At 42.3% G+C, this 16,010-nt stretch overlaps 6 protein-coding genes across 6 annotated transcripts; 1 reads left to right on the top strand and 5 right to left on the bottom strand.

The window, feature by feature from the left end:
• Positions 1-967: 967 nt before the first annotated feature.
• Positions 968-3,758, bottom strand: EAE98_004973 (uncharacterized protein; the record flags this gene model as incomplete). Its single annotated transcript, XM_038952594.1, has 4 exons — positions 968-2,085; positions 2,496-3,233; positions 3,292-3,571; positions 3,618-3,758. The coding sequence occupies 4 exons, from the start codon at positions 3,756-3,758 to the stop codon at positions 968-970; spliced, it is 2,277 nt and encodes a 758-aa protein (XP_038811244.1).
• A 421-nt stretch (positions 3,759-4,179) lies between these two features.
• On the bottom strand, positions 4,180-4,914 carry EAE98_004972 (uncharacterized protein; the record flags this gene model as incomplete). The annotated part of the gene is made up of 1 exon (XM_038952593.1): positions 4,180-4,914. The coding sequence occupies one exon, from the start codon at positions 4,912-4,914 to the stop codon at positions 4,180-4,182; it is 735 nt and encodes a 244-aa protein (XP_038811243.1).
• Positions 4,915-6,078: 1,164 nt separating this feature from the next.
• EAE98_004971 (uncharacterized protein) lies at positions 6,079-6,333 on the bottom strand (the record flags this gene model as incomplete). Its single annotated transcript, XM_038952592.1, has 1 exon — positions 6,079-6,333. One exon carries the CDS (start codon positions 6,331-6,333, stop codon positions 6,079-6,081), a length of 255 nt encoding a protein of 84 aa, XP_038811242.1.
• Positions 6,334-7,405: 1,072 nt separating this feature from the next.
• EAE98_004970 (uncharacterized protein) lies at positions 7,406-9,334 on the bottom strand (the record flags this gene model as incomplete). The annotated part of the gene is made up of 2 exons (XM_038952591.1): positions 7,406-8,565; positions 8,620-9,334. 2 exons carry the CDS (start codon positions 9,332-9,334, stop codon positions 7,406-7,408), a joined length of 1,875 nt encoding a protein of 624 aa, XP_038811241.1.
• A 2,183-nt stretch (positions 9,335-11,517) lies between these two features.
• Positions 11,518-12,906, bottom strand: EAE98_004969 (uncharacterized protein; the record flags this gene model as incomplete). Its single annotated transcript, XM_038952590.1, has 2 exons — positions 11,518-12,633; positions 12,691-12,906. 2 exons carry the CDS (start codon positions 12,904-12,906, stop codon positions 11,518-11,520), a joined length of 1,332 nt encoding a protein of 443 aa, XP_038811240.1.
• Positions 12,907-14,268: 1,362 nt separating this feature from the next.
• On the top strand, positions 14,269-15,157 carry EAE98_004968 (uncharacterized protein; the record flags this gene model as incomplete). Its single annotated transcript, XM_038952589.1, has 2 exons — positions 14,269-14,388; positions 14,438-15,157. 2 exons carry the CDS (start codon positions 14,269-14,271, stop codon positions 15,155-15,157), a joined length of 840 nt encoding a protein of 279 aa, XP_038811239.1.
• Positions 15,158-16,010: the final 853 nt, after the last annotated feature.

Below are 16,010 nucleotides of genomic sequence, written 5' to 3'. Positions count from 1 at the left end.
TTGACTTCAGCACTCATAATCTGATACAGAAAGAAATAAGAACGTGAAACTGAAGATTGCCAGCCGTGTGTTGGCCACCAAGCAGGAATAGGATGTAAGATATCTCCAATCTAGCCTTAGTTCTGGGAAAATTCAGTACTTGTGAACTTATTGACAGTATCTTCAACCAAGTGGGTAAATATCTGCCACAGGTCTCACTGCGTGGAAACTTCTGTCAAAATCAGTCACCACTAGCGACAGCCACCTAAATTTTACTCACAATAATATATACCCCCATATTTGCAGCCAAATCATTCTTTACCTCGCAGGTTGGAATAATCGTTGTCAGCCAATTTATTTCAAGCTTCTGTGGTCTTTGGGCCCTTTCCAACTTAACTTCAACCATGTGGCCCGGATCAATATTTTTCTATCTCAACGCGGCGTCGCTGTGGACTTTGCTCTACCACGGAGAAATTCTGGGGCGGGGATTCTAAAAAAATCAAACGAATCGAATAGGTGAGTGTTCTGCAAACATTTGCCGAGAGACAATCGTGAGACGTGAAATGAGAAGATTCTAGTCAAGGGGTGGCGAATTGGATGGCGAGCTGAGCGGCCGTCGATAGGATCGGGATCGATGCACCTTTAAGTCGCCAGGCTAAAAAAAAGAAATTGAAAACTAAAACGTTAATATTCGACCTCAAAGTAAGATTCACACGTATCTCATTGTTTTACCCTGTCATTTTCACATTTGGTCCATTTAAAGTCCAAAAAATACAACACTCTGAGAATATTATGCACATTATTGAAATTCTAATAATGTTGAGGTCCCTATAGCAAGGCCTGATAGCTTCCCACTCATCTACCATATGAAATCATGCGATGATCTGCCCACTTCACAGCCCAATCAATTTCCAGAAAGCTCCCTTATCTAGCTCATCCTTAATTACGGTAATCATTGGCGAGTATTGTTAATTCAAGATGCATCTTCCTATTCTTTCGACTTGGAAGCAGCTTCTCTTTGCCAACCAGCAAATCTCTCTTTGTATCGCCGCATGTTCCGACCTAAATTTGCTTTAATCTTCGCGGGAAGGACAATCTTAAATTGTATCTCTGGCAGATCCCACATCAATTTACCAGCTTTAATGTGCTCTTCTCTGAGAACTTCCATCATGTTTTGAGTCAATTTTCTGATATGGGTCTGTGTGAAATGAGAGGCATTAGGTTTTGGTTCTGTCCACTTTCTTTTTTCTTGCTCAAGAATAGGGCGATTGGGGTGGTAGAAACGGCAGGCATCCTGGACATCGATTAATTCATCCATATATACAAGATTTGCTCTATCTTCTTTCGACATCTTCACGCCCTGCGTTGCTCTCCAGCGAGGGGATAGAACATGATGGTCAACCACAATGGTAAGCGTCTTGAGGTCGCGAAATCCACGCTCCAGGCATCTAGCCAGCCAATCAGCATGAGCGTCCCAGTTAAAATTCCATTGATCGGAAGTCAATTGAATAGCAAGGTTCTCAACTCTTAAGAAATCTGGATCGTATACCAGCCGGGAGACCCCGAGTATAGTATGTCCTGGGACTCGCGCGAGACTATAGAGGCGTCTTATTATTTCTGCATTTTCAGCATTATATCTGGGACGAAACGTGTCGGGCGTGATGAAGAGTGTATCCTCCTCAAAATTGAAGTACGTCTGTGGGAGTGAGACTGAACCTGGTCCTTGAATAGCGGGAGGGAATTTCAATGTTTCCGGGTTGTCAGCATAGCATTGAAATACTCGTGGATACCACATCGATGCGACTTCATGCGACTCACGGCACGCGAGCAGGAGTGCTGGAATTGAAGCGTTTGATCTAAAGCCCCACAATTTGTTGTATCTGACCGGCTTTTCGTCGCCGTTCTCTGCCTGATCAGACTGACCAGGAGCTTGCGGAGATTGATCTAAGTTCCATTCTTCTCTAATGGCAGATCTTTCGAGTAGATTAAGTTCGATGATTCGACCAGCTGGCTTTGCCAATTTCCAAATCATAAGGCGGAGCTCGAGTGGGAGCTTTCGAAAGGGTGTGAAAGTTTTGCCAATTTTGGTAGACATTGTAAGAATTGCTGGAAGTTAAAGTGATTGATTTATCAATAAAGTTGATATTTATGATCAGAGCGATATCAAGATCAGATGTAGAAGAAATGAAGGATCGGCGGAAAGGAGAGACCCTTATATGTAAAAAGAGAAATGGATTGTACGGCAGAATGACAAATCATATCACTATATGCCGTATAATTTCTGAAGATCGATTAACCGTAGGGCTGAAGTATCAAAATAGCAGATATGAAGATGTAAACCAGCAGCTTCAGAAGATTGATATTGGTCTGTACTGTATCACCCACAGCGCAGCCAAAATCAACCAAGACCAAGACAGAACCTGGTCATGATACATGTAATACAACACTTATCTTGATCAAAGCATATATGCAAAATTAATTCCACACTTGCCTACAGCTAATGTTTAGCCTCTTACCCTTCATGTAACCCCTCCATCTTTCGTACTCTTTTGGTTCTCTCCCTTCTTCCGTAGATCCCACAGGCCATGTTTCCAAACAAGGTGGACAAGTGCCTGCAATAATCTTGGGCATAGCATGCCAAGCCCATCTCGTCTCTCCACCCATTTGTATCACATCACCACTCCTGACCCGTATACAAACGAAATCCTGTTCCCTGTTATCGATGTGTTCTTCTCCTTTTCTAACATCTCTACTAATAACAAACAACCCATCGCATCCGAGCGTGAAGCTCGCTAGCCCTCTTTCACATTCCTCGGAAACATCTCTATGCACCGGCATGAAATCTTTAGTCGAGTACATTAGGACGACTCCTGATTCTGGAGTAAAGGCATTTTGAAATAATGTGGTAACAAGACGAGAGACATCAGTTGGGAATGGAGTTGGAGAAGAAGATGGGTAAGCTCGGGTGTTCCAATCATATTGAGAGCCCAGTGTTAGCCACCTGAATTTTTTTTGGAGAGCTTGTGCAGCATTGAGTGGTTTATGTCTTGAGTTTGGATCTTTAGGAGCAAAGACTTGGTTCTTGGCTTGGTGAGGATAAGTAAAAAAAGAAGAGTCAAGTGGAGGGTAGGGTATATCATAATCATCGTGAAAGTTTGTCTTGTGCAGAGGATTCGACAATTCACGATGAAGGAGTCGGGACACAAATAAAGACTGAGTCTCCGGTGGAAGGAGTGCAGGAAGTAATCTCAACCCTGTATAGAAAGTTAGCTACCTACTCTTTTGCTTTACAAGTATTTGAGTCAAGCTTACCCGGAAATCCGCTGTGTTCATAAATGGTGCATGCCGCAGGAAAGCCAGAATCATTTTCGGCCCCAGTATTCATGAATTCCTTCTGCGCTTTAGCAATTAATTCCGAGGGAACTACACCCACCGGACTCAACTTCTCCTGCTGCTCGGGAGTCAAGCCACGAGTGAAATCCACGATCTCGAGATCATCGTTCACTGCCGCATCACTCATCCTCTGATACTTTTTGTAAGCATCACAAATTGCCTGTGGAGGCATGGCATGTGTATCATGACCATGATGACCCTACTAGAGTGTTAGAGCCATCAAGCAAATTCCAGGCCAGACGTACATGACTTGGACCATCCATAGTCACGTGTGGAGTAGTCCTTTCTCTCGATCGGTACAGCTGGCCACTACAAGTTTTGCTCTTTTGAAAATTGCCTATTCTCAAGGTCTTTCTTGCTGGAGCAACTGTTCGACAAATATTCATGGGCCGTCTGCTGTTTTGATATGATGCTTCTTTCTACATCATAGGGGGAAAAAATCTTCGATATTCCCGTGTCAAACGGTGCGGCCGCTAGCCTCAAGCTAGACCATTTCAGGTAAGCGTTTCCTGACATATTTCACTACTATCTCTCCTCGTTGTCTCCATCAAGTGTCAATATTCCGCGATTGCGGTTTCAATCTGTATCTTGCCTACAATTATTGTGTCTCTTCAAGTCCTGCGAATAACTATGTTGTATTAAGTTTGAAAACAACAACCATTTTACTTCTATCAGAATATGTCACTTTCCTCAGCAAAGTCAATAGCAAACCCGTTGAAACATTCTACATATGTAGGTATCTGGCATAATTTTTGATACTCCATCCAACTCACATCACACTATATTCCCCTTCGCCCCCGTATCTGATCAATTCCGCTCGTTCTTCCATCCCTTCAATTCCCAGCCGGATTCTTTCCACTTCCCCTTGATAATTAATCCGGGGTGAAAGATCGTCATAATTGTGGTAGCCGATATCATAACTCCTCCCTCGAGTATCATGAAAGGAACCTCTTCATTGGCAAGCTTCGACTTAAATCCTTTAGCAAGTTCGGCCACACGGAATATTGAACGAATAAGGATGAGGACAGTTGCCACAGTAAGACCTACAAGCACATCAGGTCGTGCGATTAGTCTCCAATCTAAGGCAGAGATTGGAAAAGGATTTATGAGGGAATTGTAAGTCGGATGTTCGGGACGATGGAGATAATGAAGTATGGAAACGATTAAGAAGAACAAATTGGAATTTAACATACCATAGCAGAGATACCTCATTTTTCTTTCGCTTGCCCCTATTTCACCTTCGCCTGCCGCCCAGTTGGCTGCTTTCCTTCGACTTCTCTCCCCGCTTACTTTGAAGGCATACTCTACAACTGTCATTATGAACAGGATCAAGCCAAATACTTGAAAGCTCAGCCCTGCGACCAAGATATTTGTCCCACTGTTCATCCCGGCTTTTGTCGCAGCGGTATCTGCAATTGCTCCGCCAGCTGCTTGGAGGATAAGTGCGACCCAGTCGGCAGCCATAAAAGTGATAGAGATAGCCTTGGGGCTAAAGCTCGACAAATGTGGCCCATAGTGGAGAAGTATGCGAGAATAGGTCATGTATATTGATGCTGTAAAGAAAACGGGCGCGATTGTTACGCATATCAGGTAGCTGTTTGATAGTCAGCAATATGCAACCTGTGGTTGTAACTGGAAGACGCGCATCAAAAATGGATTCGAAGCAAACGGGTCATAATGCATTTGAATTCTGCCAAGATAACCAATTATTTCGAGGACAAGACCGGTAAGCATACAGCACGAAAAACTCCATGCTTTCCAACGCCATAGCTGCATGATGTGAATGATGAGAAGAGCAGCAAATATGCCGAGGTAAAACACATTTCCAAAAAGAGTAGGCTGGTAATGTACCATTCCATATTCGAGCGGACAAGTCCTGAGTTTACAGACATTTGCAACAGGCATATTGAGTCGATTTGGGGCCTTTGGGCAAAACGTTTTGACTAGCAAGTATGTTTCAAAATTTGGTAAAGAAGTTGAAGATGTAAACGCAAAGATGGTGTGTGTAATTTCTTAATTGCAGCACCTGAAGTAAGAAGTTCTTTATATATGATTCATCACGATTCGAAGGTATTTAGTAAAGCTGTGATGTGAATCTTTTATTTCCGAGTTCACAGCGAATAAATGGGATAGGGTATGTGACAATGCGCCACATTATTGGTTGTTTGGATGGTTTGGAGACTTCCCACGAGTTAATGACTCTGATCTCATTTTTGGTTAGGGATTATTGTGTTACTGCATACCAAATCAATGATTTCTGACACACGACAGGGTCCTTACGAGCTACATGGGCGGTAGGGCCCTTACGATTAACTGGATTATCGATGCTCTATGTAACCCATCGTACCCTTCAGCGACCAACTACCCTCGCGGATTATGAAACGAAAAATCGTGATATATGCGATTGGCGTAAATACAAAGTATGTTCCTGTTATTCTACGTGTTTACTGACGCTGGGATATATCTCCCCACGAAACAGGGGGCTCAAATAGCTTACCCATGTATATAATTCGGACACACCAGTCAGAAATCCAACGATCTAGTCCCAAAATCCTATCCCTTTGCGATCATGCACAGACAGGTGACCTTATCCCATTCTCTCATTCCTCTACATTCCCTCGAACCATTCTCACTCAAGTCTCTTATCCCAACCCCAACGACCAACATCATCATGATCTATAGCCTCCCCCCTCTCTGCACGATCCCCTACGATACTAGACAACCGCCGGCACTGTCCTTCTTCTCTTTCTTCTTCTTTTCTTTCTCCTTTTTCTTCTCACAGCTCTTGCACTTATCATCTTTCTTGGGTTTCGACACATCAGTCTTGATCATACCAGCCTTTGGATGACTCAAAACCTTATCATCAACTTCATATCCCCAATTCATTGGGTTGGGGTCGCCTTTTCTCCTAATAAACCCCTTCACGTTTCCAGATTTATCAGTTCGCCAATCTGCAGGCATTTTGGGCTGTTTGATATATCTGATCTGTTTATCTGGCTGAAACTGTTGGAATTGGATTAGATTTACTCGGTTGAATGTGATTCGTTGACTTCAGTTTGCGGAGGTCTTTCTCGTTTGATGTGACTTGATCTGGTACTGAATGGATGTTGTAATTTTATGTTTGTTGTTTCTCTGTTTATTTTTTCGTGAAGTTATCTGTTCTGGTGGATGGCTTTATAGTTTGTTTTATGATTGAGAATGTCGTGAAGGTTTATATGGGTATCTGTGAATCAGATCAAGTTCATGCTATGTACATGCTGTTTTCCAACTTGGCTGAAGAGCGTATGTGGGTAAAATTTACCGTACAGGGCTTGAGTTGAAAAGCCGTACACACAGGTCTACCATGTTTCACTGGATTACATCGTTGTGAATGTGCACTTTCAGTGAAGTGACTATGAATAATACTTAAAGTTTAAAATTGCATGCGATTCTTTATTCCATACCTACCCCTTCTCTCTGTACAATTTTTCACGTAAGTTATGAGCAGGCTTTTGCGATAGACTTCATTAGTTTACGAGAATGATTTCATTTGATATTCGTGGATACTATCCAAGTTCCGGATACTATATATGTTGATAAATGCACACGGTACTGCTCTCGATGTGTTACGACGATCACAAAGTAAAGACTTATATAGTAGCGGAATTGGATATCTCATCATGAATGCTATAATCAGAAAATAGTATGTCTTGTCGAAGATTGATAGGATGTTTATGTAGGCTACACAATACAAGTTCAAACATTCAAAAGATCATGGTGAGCTTCGGGCTCACTGATGACTGGTGCATAGCACACCAAAACCTAGGTTTCATAAGATTGATACAAAGCGAGCTGTTCGATGATACATGGGTGTTTGATGGCATCGCAAAGTTAAAAATTAACTTGCTAACACCGTATCACGTGTCGGGTAGTATCAGGGTGCATTTTGGCATGTTCGGAATCTCATATAAAAATTTATCAAACATAATCTCTCTTTTTCGTCTGATTCAAAAATTATCATGCTAATACTGTCAATCCGCCGTCATCTGATGCCTCATCTCTTTCTCTTTTTCAGAATAGGTCCCTCTTCTCTCGGATATTCCTCGTCCTCTATACCAGCCTCCTCCGCGAGTTGTTCTTCTCCTTCTTCTTCAAACTCGCTGTTCCTCTCTTGATGGGCTGGATCAACTGATGGCTGGGGCATTTGCCACTCATATGTGTACATGTGTGCAAGGTTGTGATGAAGTTTAACCCTTTGTTTGGTAGAAAATCTCAATTCGCAGTTGGGACATTGGTAGGGAAGTTTGCCATAGTTTTGCTTGATTGTTGGAAGATTATTGGTCTTCTTGGCCCACTTGTTGAATTCTTCAAGAGGCTTAGCAGCAGTTGATGCGAGGGGATCCAAATGAGCAAAAGTTGACCCAACATTTTCGGTAGACACCCAATTAGTTTCCGTCTTTTTATTGCCATCAAACCACTTCATCGACAGAATAGCATCGCACTTCTTGGAGTAATCCTCATACCACTCTTTCGTTTCTCCGTCACCGTCTAAAACTGCCTGAATTCGAGAAACCCTTGGTTTCATAGTAACACCATTCTCCTCCCAGCTCCACAGCTGCACAAATAAGTCTGCCGTGGGCATCTTCAAACATGGATTAATGCGGTTCATCTTAACCTTATCATGAGCTTCTAATCTTGCCAGAAACTCCATCTGATTCCTCAAGGTTCCGAAAGCCGCAATTGCTATTGGATGTGCTTCTGGGAGACTGCTGCGAACCCCTTTGATTGTTTGAAGAATTTTTGGCGTCGAGCGACGGAGCAGGGCAGGAGTTTCGCGCATGACCGTTCCCTTAGGGTAGCACACGGCCACTAACCTACTTTGATTGTAGAGTACGGAATCCATTATATGGATTTTCTCTGGCAGGTATGCATATCGCAGACGCTTAGATTCGCCCATGGGAATTGGACCCAAACTAATATGGGGATGAACCGCCTTAAATACCAATGCAGTCATCGGTCCCATTGTCGCATATATCCGGAGCGAAGATACAAATGTCCGGCCAGGCCAGTAGCTCTCGGGTATATTTGACAATACTAATAGCACAGTCCACATTGCTGAGTCGTCATGTCCATCGATATGTAGAGCGCCAAAATTACCAAGGCTCATTTCCAAGGATGCTATATCTACACCGGAGTAATTGTATTGGACAGTTGCTAATAATAGTCAGCGATATTCACAGAAGTCAACAGATGAAGTGTGATACTTACAGAAGAATTTGTTATCTTCATGCCCAAATGTAATAGGGACAGCAGACTCTGCCTGTTTGGCAAGACGAGCTAACACTTCTTTTGGCACACAATTTGCAAGCAGGTTGCCAGCAGCTATTGCGATAAGCTGGTTGAGTCTTCCAATCGACTCGGCATTTTCGATAATCGCTGCGTTTAACTGCGCGGCACAGATCGCGTCCTGCTGCTGTGTGATTGTGAAGCCTTGGACATATGCCCTCCTTTGAAGAATCTTCTTCTTAGAGCCACCGATCATTCGCTGCTCGAATTCCGATACATCATTTCGGGAGTTTGGATCCGCGCTCTTTCGGTGTGCTATCTCGCGAGCCTCCTTCATGGCTTCGTACGCGAGTGTGATATTCTTGACATCGCTCTCTCCGAAAAATTGCGCAGTGAAGACAGGATCTTTGTCTTCGGGTCCTGATGCAACATAATATGGCTGGTTGAAAAACATTTCATGGCAAAAAGCAGCTTCATCTTCTGCTTTGCTTGTGTGACCTGCTACTTTAAGTAGCTCTGGACATTCTGAGTTCTTTATTATGGCCAATTTTTGATTGATTGGGCCGGTGGATGTGTTGAAGTTTGGCAAGATCAAATATCCATCCTTTCTTCCTGTATTATTTGGTATTGGTGCTTGGTAGTTGAAACAGGGGCTTGCTTTAGGTTCTGCGACCTGCGAGGAATTAGAGAAGGACATAGTTAAGTTGTTCCTGGGAAACGGCTTGGTTCTGTTGTTGAAGGTGTGGAAAGAGCTTGACTTAATCACAAGATCTCTCTGAGATTCCTAATGGAGTCGGAAGCTTAGTCGTAGAGAAGAGAGAGCAGTTGCAATTTGGAAAAGACCTTAATTAAGATGTAGGTTGTATGATGAATCGAGTAGAAGGTTCAAATGTAGATTGTTTAAGTACCTATATACACATGCTCAAATTCTCGGAAGCCGTATCGATAAACTGACTGGCTACCTACCACTTCTATTTGATCATGGGTCATTTCTCGCTAGAATTCTATTACTTCACTTCAATGTTTTAGCATAGTTATAAAATCTATAACTAATTCAATTTAAGATGTGAAAATTGATTATCGAAAAAAAAATTATTGTCTATTTTTATAGAATCGACAAAGAAATTAAACCATTTTCAAGAAAGTTTATATATTGCTGAATAATTGAATTTGGTATAAATATAGCAGCTATCGACTAAATATAAGTACAGGGGTGCTGCTATACAGCACCCTCATAGTCGTAATCAATATCCGATGAAATATTGATTCTAATTACGAGAGTGAAAAGATTGGGAACTGAAGGACAAAGGAGCTAAATTTCAAAGTGTATCTTATGACAGAAATTTGCTCCAATGGTTTAGAAGTCCATCGCTTTGTCAACACACATTTTTCGAATCACTCCTAAGGGATTCTTGGTGTTATTCTGAATGTCCGATTTTGAAAAACTTGGGAAGTTAAAAGAAAAATTAAAATCCCCTGCTGTAGTCTTAGAGCTTCCAATCAATTATTCATTGCCTGAATTTTGAAGCTTAGGTAAACAAACCAAAAGTATCCTCCAGATCTTGCTTCTTGGTAAGAGATGAGAATGAGGGGGTTTGAGCCTCGGAGATAACCGAGTCATCTTGGGCCGAGACAAACCATCCTAAAACTGGAAACTATTCACTAGGTGAACTGAATAAAGTTAAAGAAAAGATGCCAATTGATGCTTCTGTGATATTTGTGAGTTCAATTTCAGTGCGCCATCTACGTGGGTATGCTTTTTCAGCTTTACAAAAACTACTTAAAGATGCAGGCAAGAGACTGATAACATATTTATTGATATAGTCATTTCTATGATATCAAAGGTTCAAAGCAAACCCAAGATGAGGTTGACAGTGGGTGCTCATTTAGATGTGCAGAGTAGAAGACTAAAGGTTATTTAAGAAGCAGATTTGGGTTGAGAAAGTTGAGAACTCCTGGTAAAGCATCAAGCAAAGATCCGATAGCAAACAGAAGACCAGTTGTCAAGAGGTGGAACTAAATTCATTACATTGATTAGGTTAGTTGCATAACAGCCAGTGTCTTCCACTTGCAGACAAGACTTGTTTGCAGAAAATTGCCAAGGGAACAACAACCAGACAAGCAAAAGAATAAAAACATTGACGAAGGAGATCAATTGTTTGATTTCAAAGAACACTATCATAGACAACAGTCATAACTAACTTGAACACTTGACATTCTCAGTTGAGAGCCAGGTTTATCTATTCTTGAAATACAAGGACTCTGTGGTAAACAAGTGTTAATGGTATGTTAACAGTGTAAAAAGTTAATCAAGCAGGAACAAAACGCCAATTGCACTGATCCAACTTTCAGGTACTTTTGTGATTCCAGATGTCAGTAGACAAGGGCAAACAGAAAGTTCTAGGAGGAAAGACTGTGCGTTAATTCTGACAAATTGTCAACAATCGAGAGCTAAATACTGCTGTTAGCGATAATGCATTGCAATCTTCAGAAGACTTGTCACATTTATTTTGCACGTATTGATTGTTGAGATGGGTGATCATTGGTCACAAACTTTTTTTACAATGCTATCCGAAATGATATAGCTCTTCCGTTATCCTAGAAACTAACTAAACAACAAGTTCTAACCCTTGATTATGGCTTTCCATGTCCCAGATATTTCCATAGAGACAATCCCAAATCTCAATCTGAAATATCCATTTCAAGCATTATTTCCTCCAGTTGCCACCTGGCATATCCCAAAATCTCTCTGCCCATTTTCAAAATCGAGCTCGAAAGTGCTTTTCAGTTCAGATTCTTCATTAATTTCCCATCATTCCTTGATCATTCTTCCGATGATTTTCCATACAGCCCATTCCTCCCAAAATCGTATCCCACTACCTAATTCGTAGTCTTTCTTCGCTTTCCCCCCTTGTCTTCCTCGGCAGCTTCCTGGGCTTCTTGGCAGCGCTTTTTTGTAACCCAAGATGATGGTCCCGTCCTAGTGTTCGTGTGGACGGCCCCATACTGGGTTCCCTCAACTCGATGCATTTCCTCGAGGCGTGCTGCGAAAGATTGCAAGTTCTGGCCCTGGACGAATCTTATAAGTTCAAGTGGTGGGGACGACTTGGGTTTCAACTCATCATGAAGATGAACAATGTTTCGGGCCAACATTACAGCGGGCCATGAATCGTTCAGTTGAGTATTTGAAGACAGAAAGTCATGCGCAGACTGGTAGCTCTGTTGTATAATAGGCCAGATACGATAGGTCAATGGCGCATATCGATCGGCGTCAAAAACTTGCTCGGCCGTAAAGAACGCCACAGGGAATCCCAGAACCCTGACACCAGGAGACAAGTTTCTCAAAAACTGGAGTCGCTCTTCAAACAACAAGCCACAGAGATCTTGACGCTGAGAGAGTATTTGTACAAATGCCAAAGACTGTAAGCAGACAGTGTCGAATCGATTTTCTTCATCCATGTTGTGAATAGTAACTGCTACCTGGTCTAACAGCATACTTTTTCGGATAAGTTCGCAATATCCGAATGAGGTGGTGTCTTTTTTTGGAATATGTTCAATCAAAATATCCAAAGCTTTTACGACTGCCACATCGAGAGGATTATGATCCCTTGGGTATGAAGGCCCCACACGATGCTGAACGATGGCATCGTCAACAGCGCACAAAGCATGCCAGACGACGCGATAATTTGCGTATGAGCAGCAGTCGCCATGAGGAGATTTCTCGCAACCCATACAATTCTCTGTATTGCATTTTGGGCATCGGACGATCTGCGGATGCGTATTCTCATTTAGAATTCGGAAGGACTTTGGAGGTGTGCGTTTATAGCCGGGCACCCACAAAGATGCTCGCGAATAATCGAAAGCGATGCCACACTGTCGGCAATCGATGAAATTGCTTCCTCGAGTCTCTTCACGCTCAAGTCTCATCATAACGGGCTCATAGTCTTCAACCATGCCCTGACTTTCACTGTCTTCTTCCATACCGTCATTGAATTCCTGTATAACCGTTAGCAAGAGCACTGTTGTTTTATGATACAAAGGACAAGAACTTACAGTTTCAAAATCCATTTCGGCGTCAGTATCAGCTTCAGCAAAACGAGAATAGAAATCTGGAGGTGCTAATGGATATTGAAGTGGCTTGTGTGGATCATTTAGCGTTTCTGGATTCTTTAGACGGATTGCCAAGCTGAATGACAATCCTGGAGCCCGAAGACTTGGTGAATTCGATCTGGAATCAACACTCATGTTAATCATGGCGGATGAGTTCATTGGATTGTTTGAAGAACCAAAACCGTTTGAATATTTCAAGATCGCGCGTCTGATTGATTGGTACTCGGGGGTATTTTGGTTTGAGAATTGAGATGAAGATGTCGAGTGGTCTTTATGCAATCGATGATTGGTCTTGCGGTTTGATTTGTTTGTAGAAGAAGTATTCTGCAAGAAGGAGAAAAAGGGAGAGAGAGAATGGGGATTTCTTAGCTTAAGTAGGCATGGAAATACTTACGGCGTTGTCGCTGTCGTTGTTCGTGGCTGTATCATTCACGATTACCAAGCTTAGCAGAGACTGATCTATGTTCTTGATATCGCGCTCATGTATACGGTTCCCAATTCATAAGCTCAGATGTGTATATGATCCTCAATTTTGACAATAACATAGTGAAAATGACAGTGCTGTATTTAAGCGACAATTTCAGCAGACGCTAATCATCTTCATTTAGTCATCAGATCGCGCATACTGCAGTACAATTGCCGTAAAGCCAATCTGTAAGAGCCGTACCTTCGAGCTTGAGATGATTATCGTCTACAAATGTAACCGTAACAAACTCTTAGTGTCTCTGTTAAGGCTGTATCTCCAATGTATTGCATGACTAATCATGATGCGCGACAGTGCGCAAATTCAAAGAACGGGAGTGACCGTACCTAGCTTCAACTTTTTTGTGACAGCACAATTGCAGCAGAATATGCATAGAAGTTCTAGCTGGAGTATACTCCCAATTTATCGTCTCCACTCGAGTTAGTCGAAACCAATGGCTTAAATTGGTTAGGTTGAAGGCTATGAGCGAAGCGAGACATAAATAAGGGGCTAGGAGCAAGATCAACACATGATGTTCTGAGTTTCAAGATACCGGGGAGGGAAGTTTTACGAGGTTATTATGTCACAAACTTGAGTTATTGTTTAAGCGGAAGAAAATTTCAAGGTAAGAAGTACATATATTCACTTTCCAATGAGATCTTGTCTGCGTTTATGTCATAATCATCCTTGATTCTGCGTATGTAAGCCTTAGAGCGTTGATGCTGACATCTGCAGTCAGATCTCTCCCCTATGTATTTTAATAAGCATATGTACACAGTCATTTTATTCGAGTTGTGCAACATCACACGGGATCTTCAACCCCACATGATATAAATTGCCACGGCAATGATAATCTCCAAGTTTTACACAGACCAAGCACTTGGACGGCCCACTTCTACAGCTATAACTATAAACCTGCAATTCAAAATTCATAGTACAAACGATTTTTCTGCTTCAATGTTTGAATATATCCGACGCTTTCATTCGACACAATTAAGAGGCTTTTGCCAACCGCTCAACAATGGAGATGGTACGGTATTGGTGCCATATCTCTCAGGATGTATGGAAGTCGTGCAGTATGGCTACTACAAGCACAAATCATTGGCGAGTTACAAGACGAAGACGCGTTAGCATTCAAAAAGATGGCATGCGATGAATGTACCATGATCGCCGTAGCTGTGAGCTGAGCCCGACGCCAAGTCTTCCGAGTACTGACGAAAAGAAAAGGCTGCAATTGTTGCCCAAATTGCTATTACAGGATTGTCGTTGGACTCTTTGAACAAGACTCATTGGACAGCAAAGTCTTGTTTTGTGATGAGTCTAACCTTCGCTTTGGTATCGGTATACTATTCCGTTACTCAGCAACGAATTCTCGGTCGGTTGATCAAAGCAACAGATGTTCGTCATTGGATACGAGGGAGAAAACAAAGATCCAACCCAATCCTTTCGACGGCAGTTTGGTCCAAGCTTAATCCTTGTGAGCCCGACGACTACTCACCGGACGGTTTGGATATTGGTGATCTCAAGAGGGATTTTGAGAGGCAATGTTTTCTGCCAAGCCCTCTATCCGTCATCACCCTTTCTGCTCCTCAGATGTTGCTTTCTGGATCTCTTTCTCTACTTCTCATCGGTCTGGGGATATATCTAGGTAAGTTCTGGATTCGTGAGCTAGATTCTACAGAACCAGCTACCGATTCGAGAAATGTCTTCATATTGTACTTTACTGGGCTATACTTCTCTGGTGGTATATATGTAACTTTGGGGTGGTTCCATGGCAGAGATGAGGGTTCCGCATCTGATATCATCGATGGGTATATGAACGAATACATAGCTAGTCACCCTAATTTGTTGTCTCGATGGAATGTTGACCGTTATTGGTGCTTTCAGAATGGTACTCTGAAGCCAATTTCTAGCACAGGATTCGAGGAAATTTCTACTACCGTGTAGAATGAGATGGGGGGAGATTAATAAAGTCTGAACATTCACCGGCAAAACTTAGGATAAGGAAATTGTATAGGAACTTAGTTGGAACAGGAGCAATGCGAAAAGCAAATTGACCTCAGAAAAACGGATGGTATGCTACGGTTACACGTGTGATAATGAAAAGAGCCAATTTCACGCGCAGGCATGGGGTTAACCATACAAACTTCTCAAGGTGGACACCAGCATTTTACCTGAGTTCTTACTATTATCAGACGTGCGATTCAAACATTGGAGATAGATTGCTGAAATCACAAGCGTGGTCAACCGGATGAGTTGATTGCCCCGCTCAAACAACACTGATTTGATTGATATCCAAATCAAATGCCTAAATGTCCTCAGACCCGTAGTTCAGCAAACGAAATGAATATCCCTCAATCTGCCACGGCATGCCGCTCATAATCATAGCACTCTGTATTGTACCCCTCTTGTAAATCGAAAGTCAAGTGGTTGCCCATTTGCCAAACAAACAATTGCAATCAAAACGTGATACCGAGATAATTAGCCGGGTTTCCATACAGACCTGTGACAAAACATGGCGAAGAGAGAGGATAGCATTGTTGAAGCTGACTTGATAATGATTGCGAGAATACTTTGGACATCAAGCATACCGGTATCACATGTAGGGAAAGTCTTGCCCCTCCCTATCGATCCAATTACATTAAGTGGTTTTACCTTCCTCATTCAAGAAACCAAAGATATTTAATTTATGAGTAAGATCTACTTCCATAGGCACAGTGAGTTGGTTTCGAAGTGTTGCGGTCTAGATAATCCGCACCGCTCGCAAATTTTTGTTCATCGCACTGTGTCTTTTGCCAAC

The sequence above is a fragment of the Botrytis deweyae genome (genome assembly GCF_014898535.1).
Source record: "Botrytis deweyae strain B1 chromosome Unknown BDEW_009, whole genome shotgun sequence".
Taxonomy (NCBI): domain Eukaryota; kingdom Fungi; phylum Ascomycota; class Leotiomycetes; order Helotiales; family Sclerotiniaceae; genus Botrytis; species Botrytis deweyae.
The sequence above is the reverse complement of the archived record's forward strand: the minus strand, read 5'-3'. Positions and strand labels throughout refer to the sequence as shown.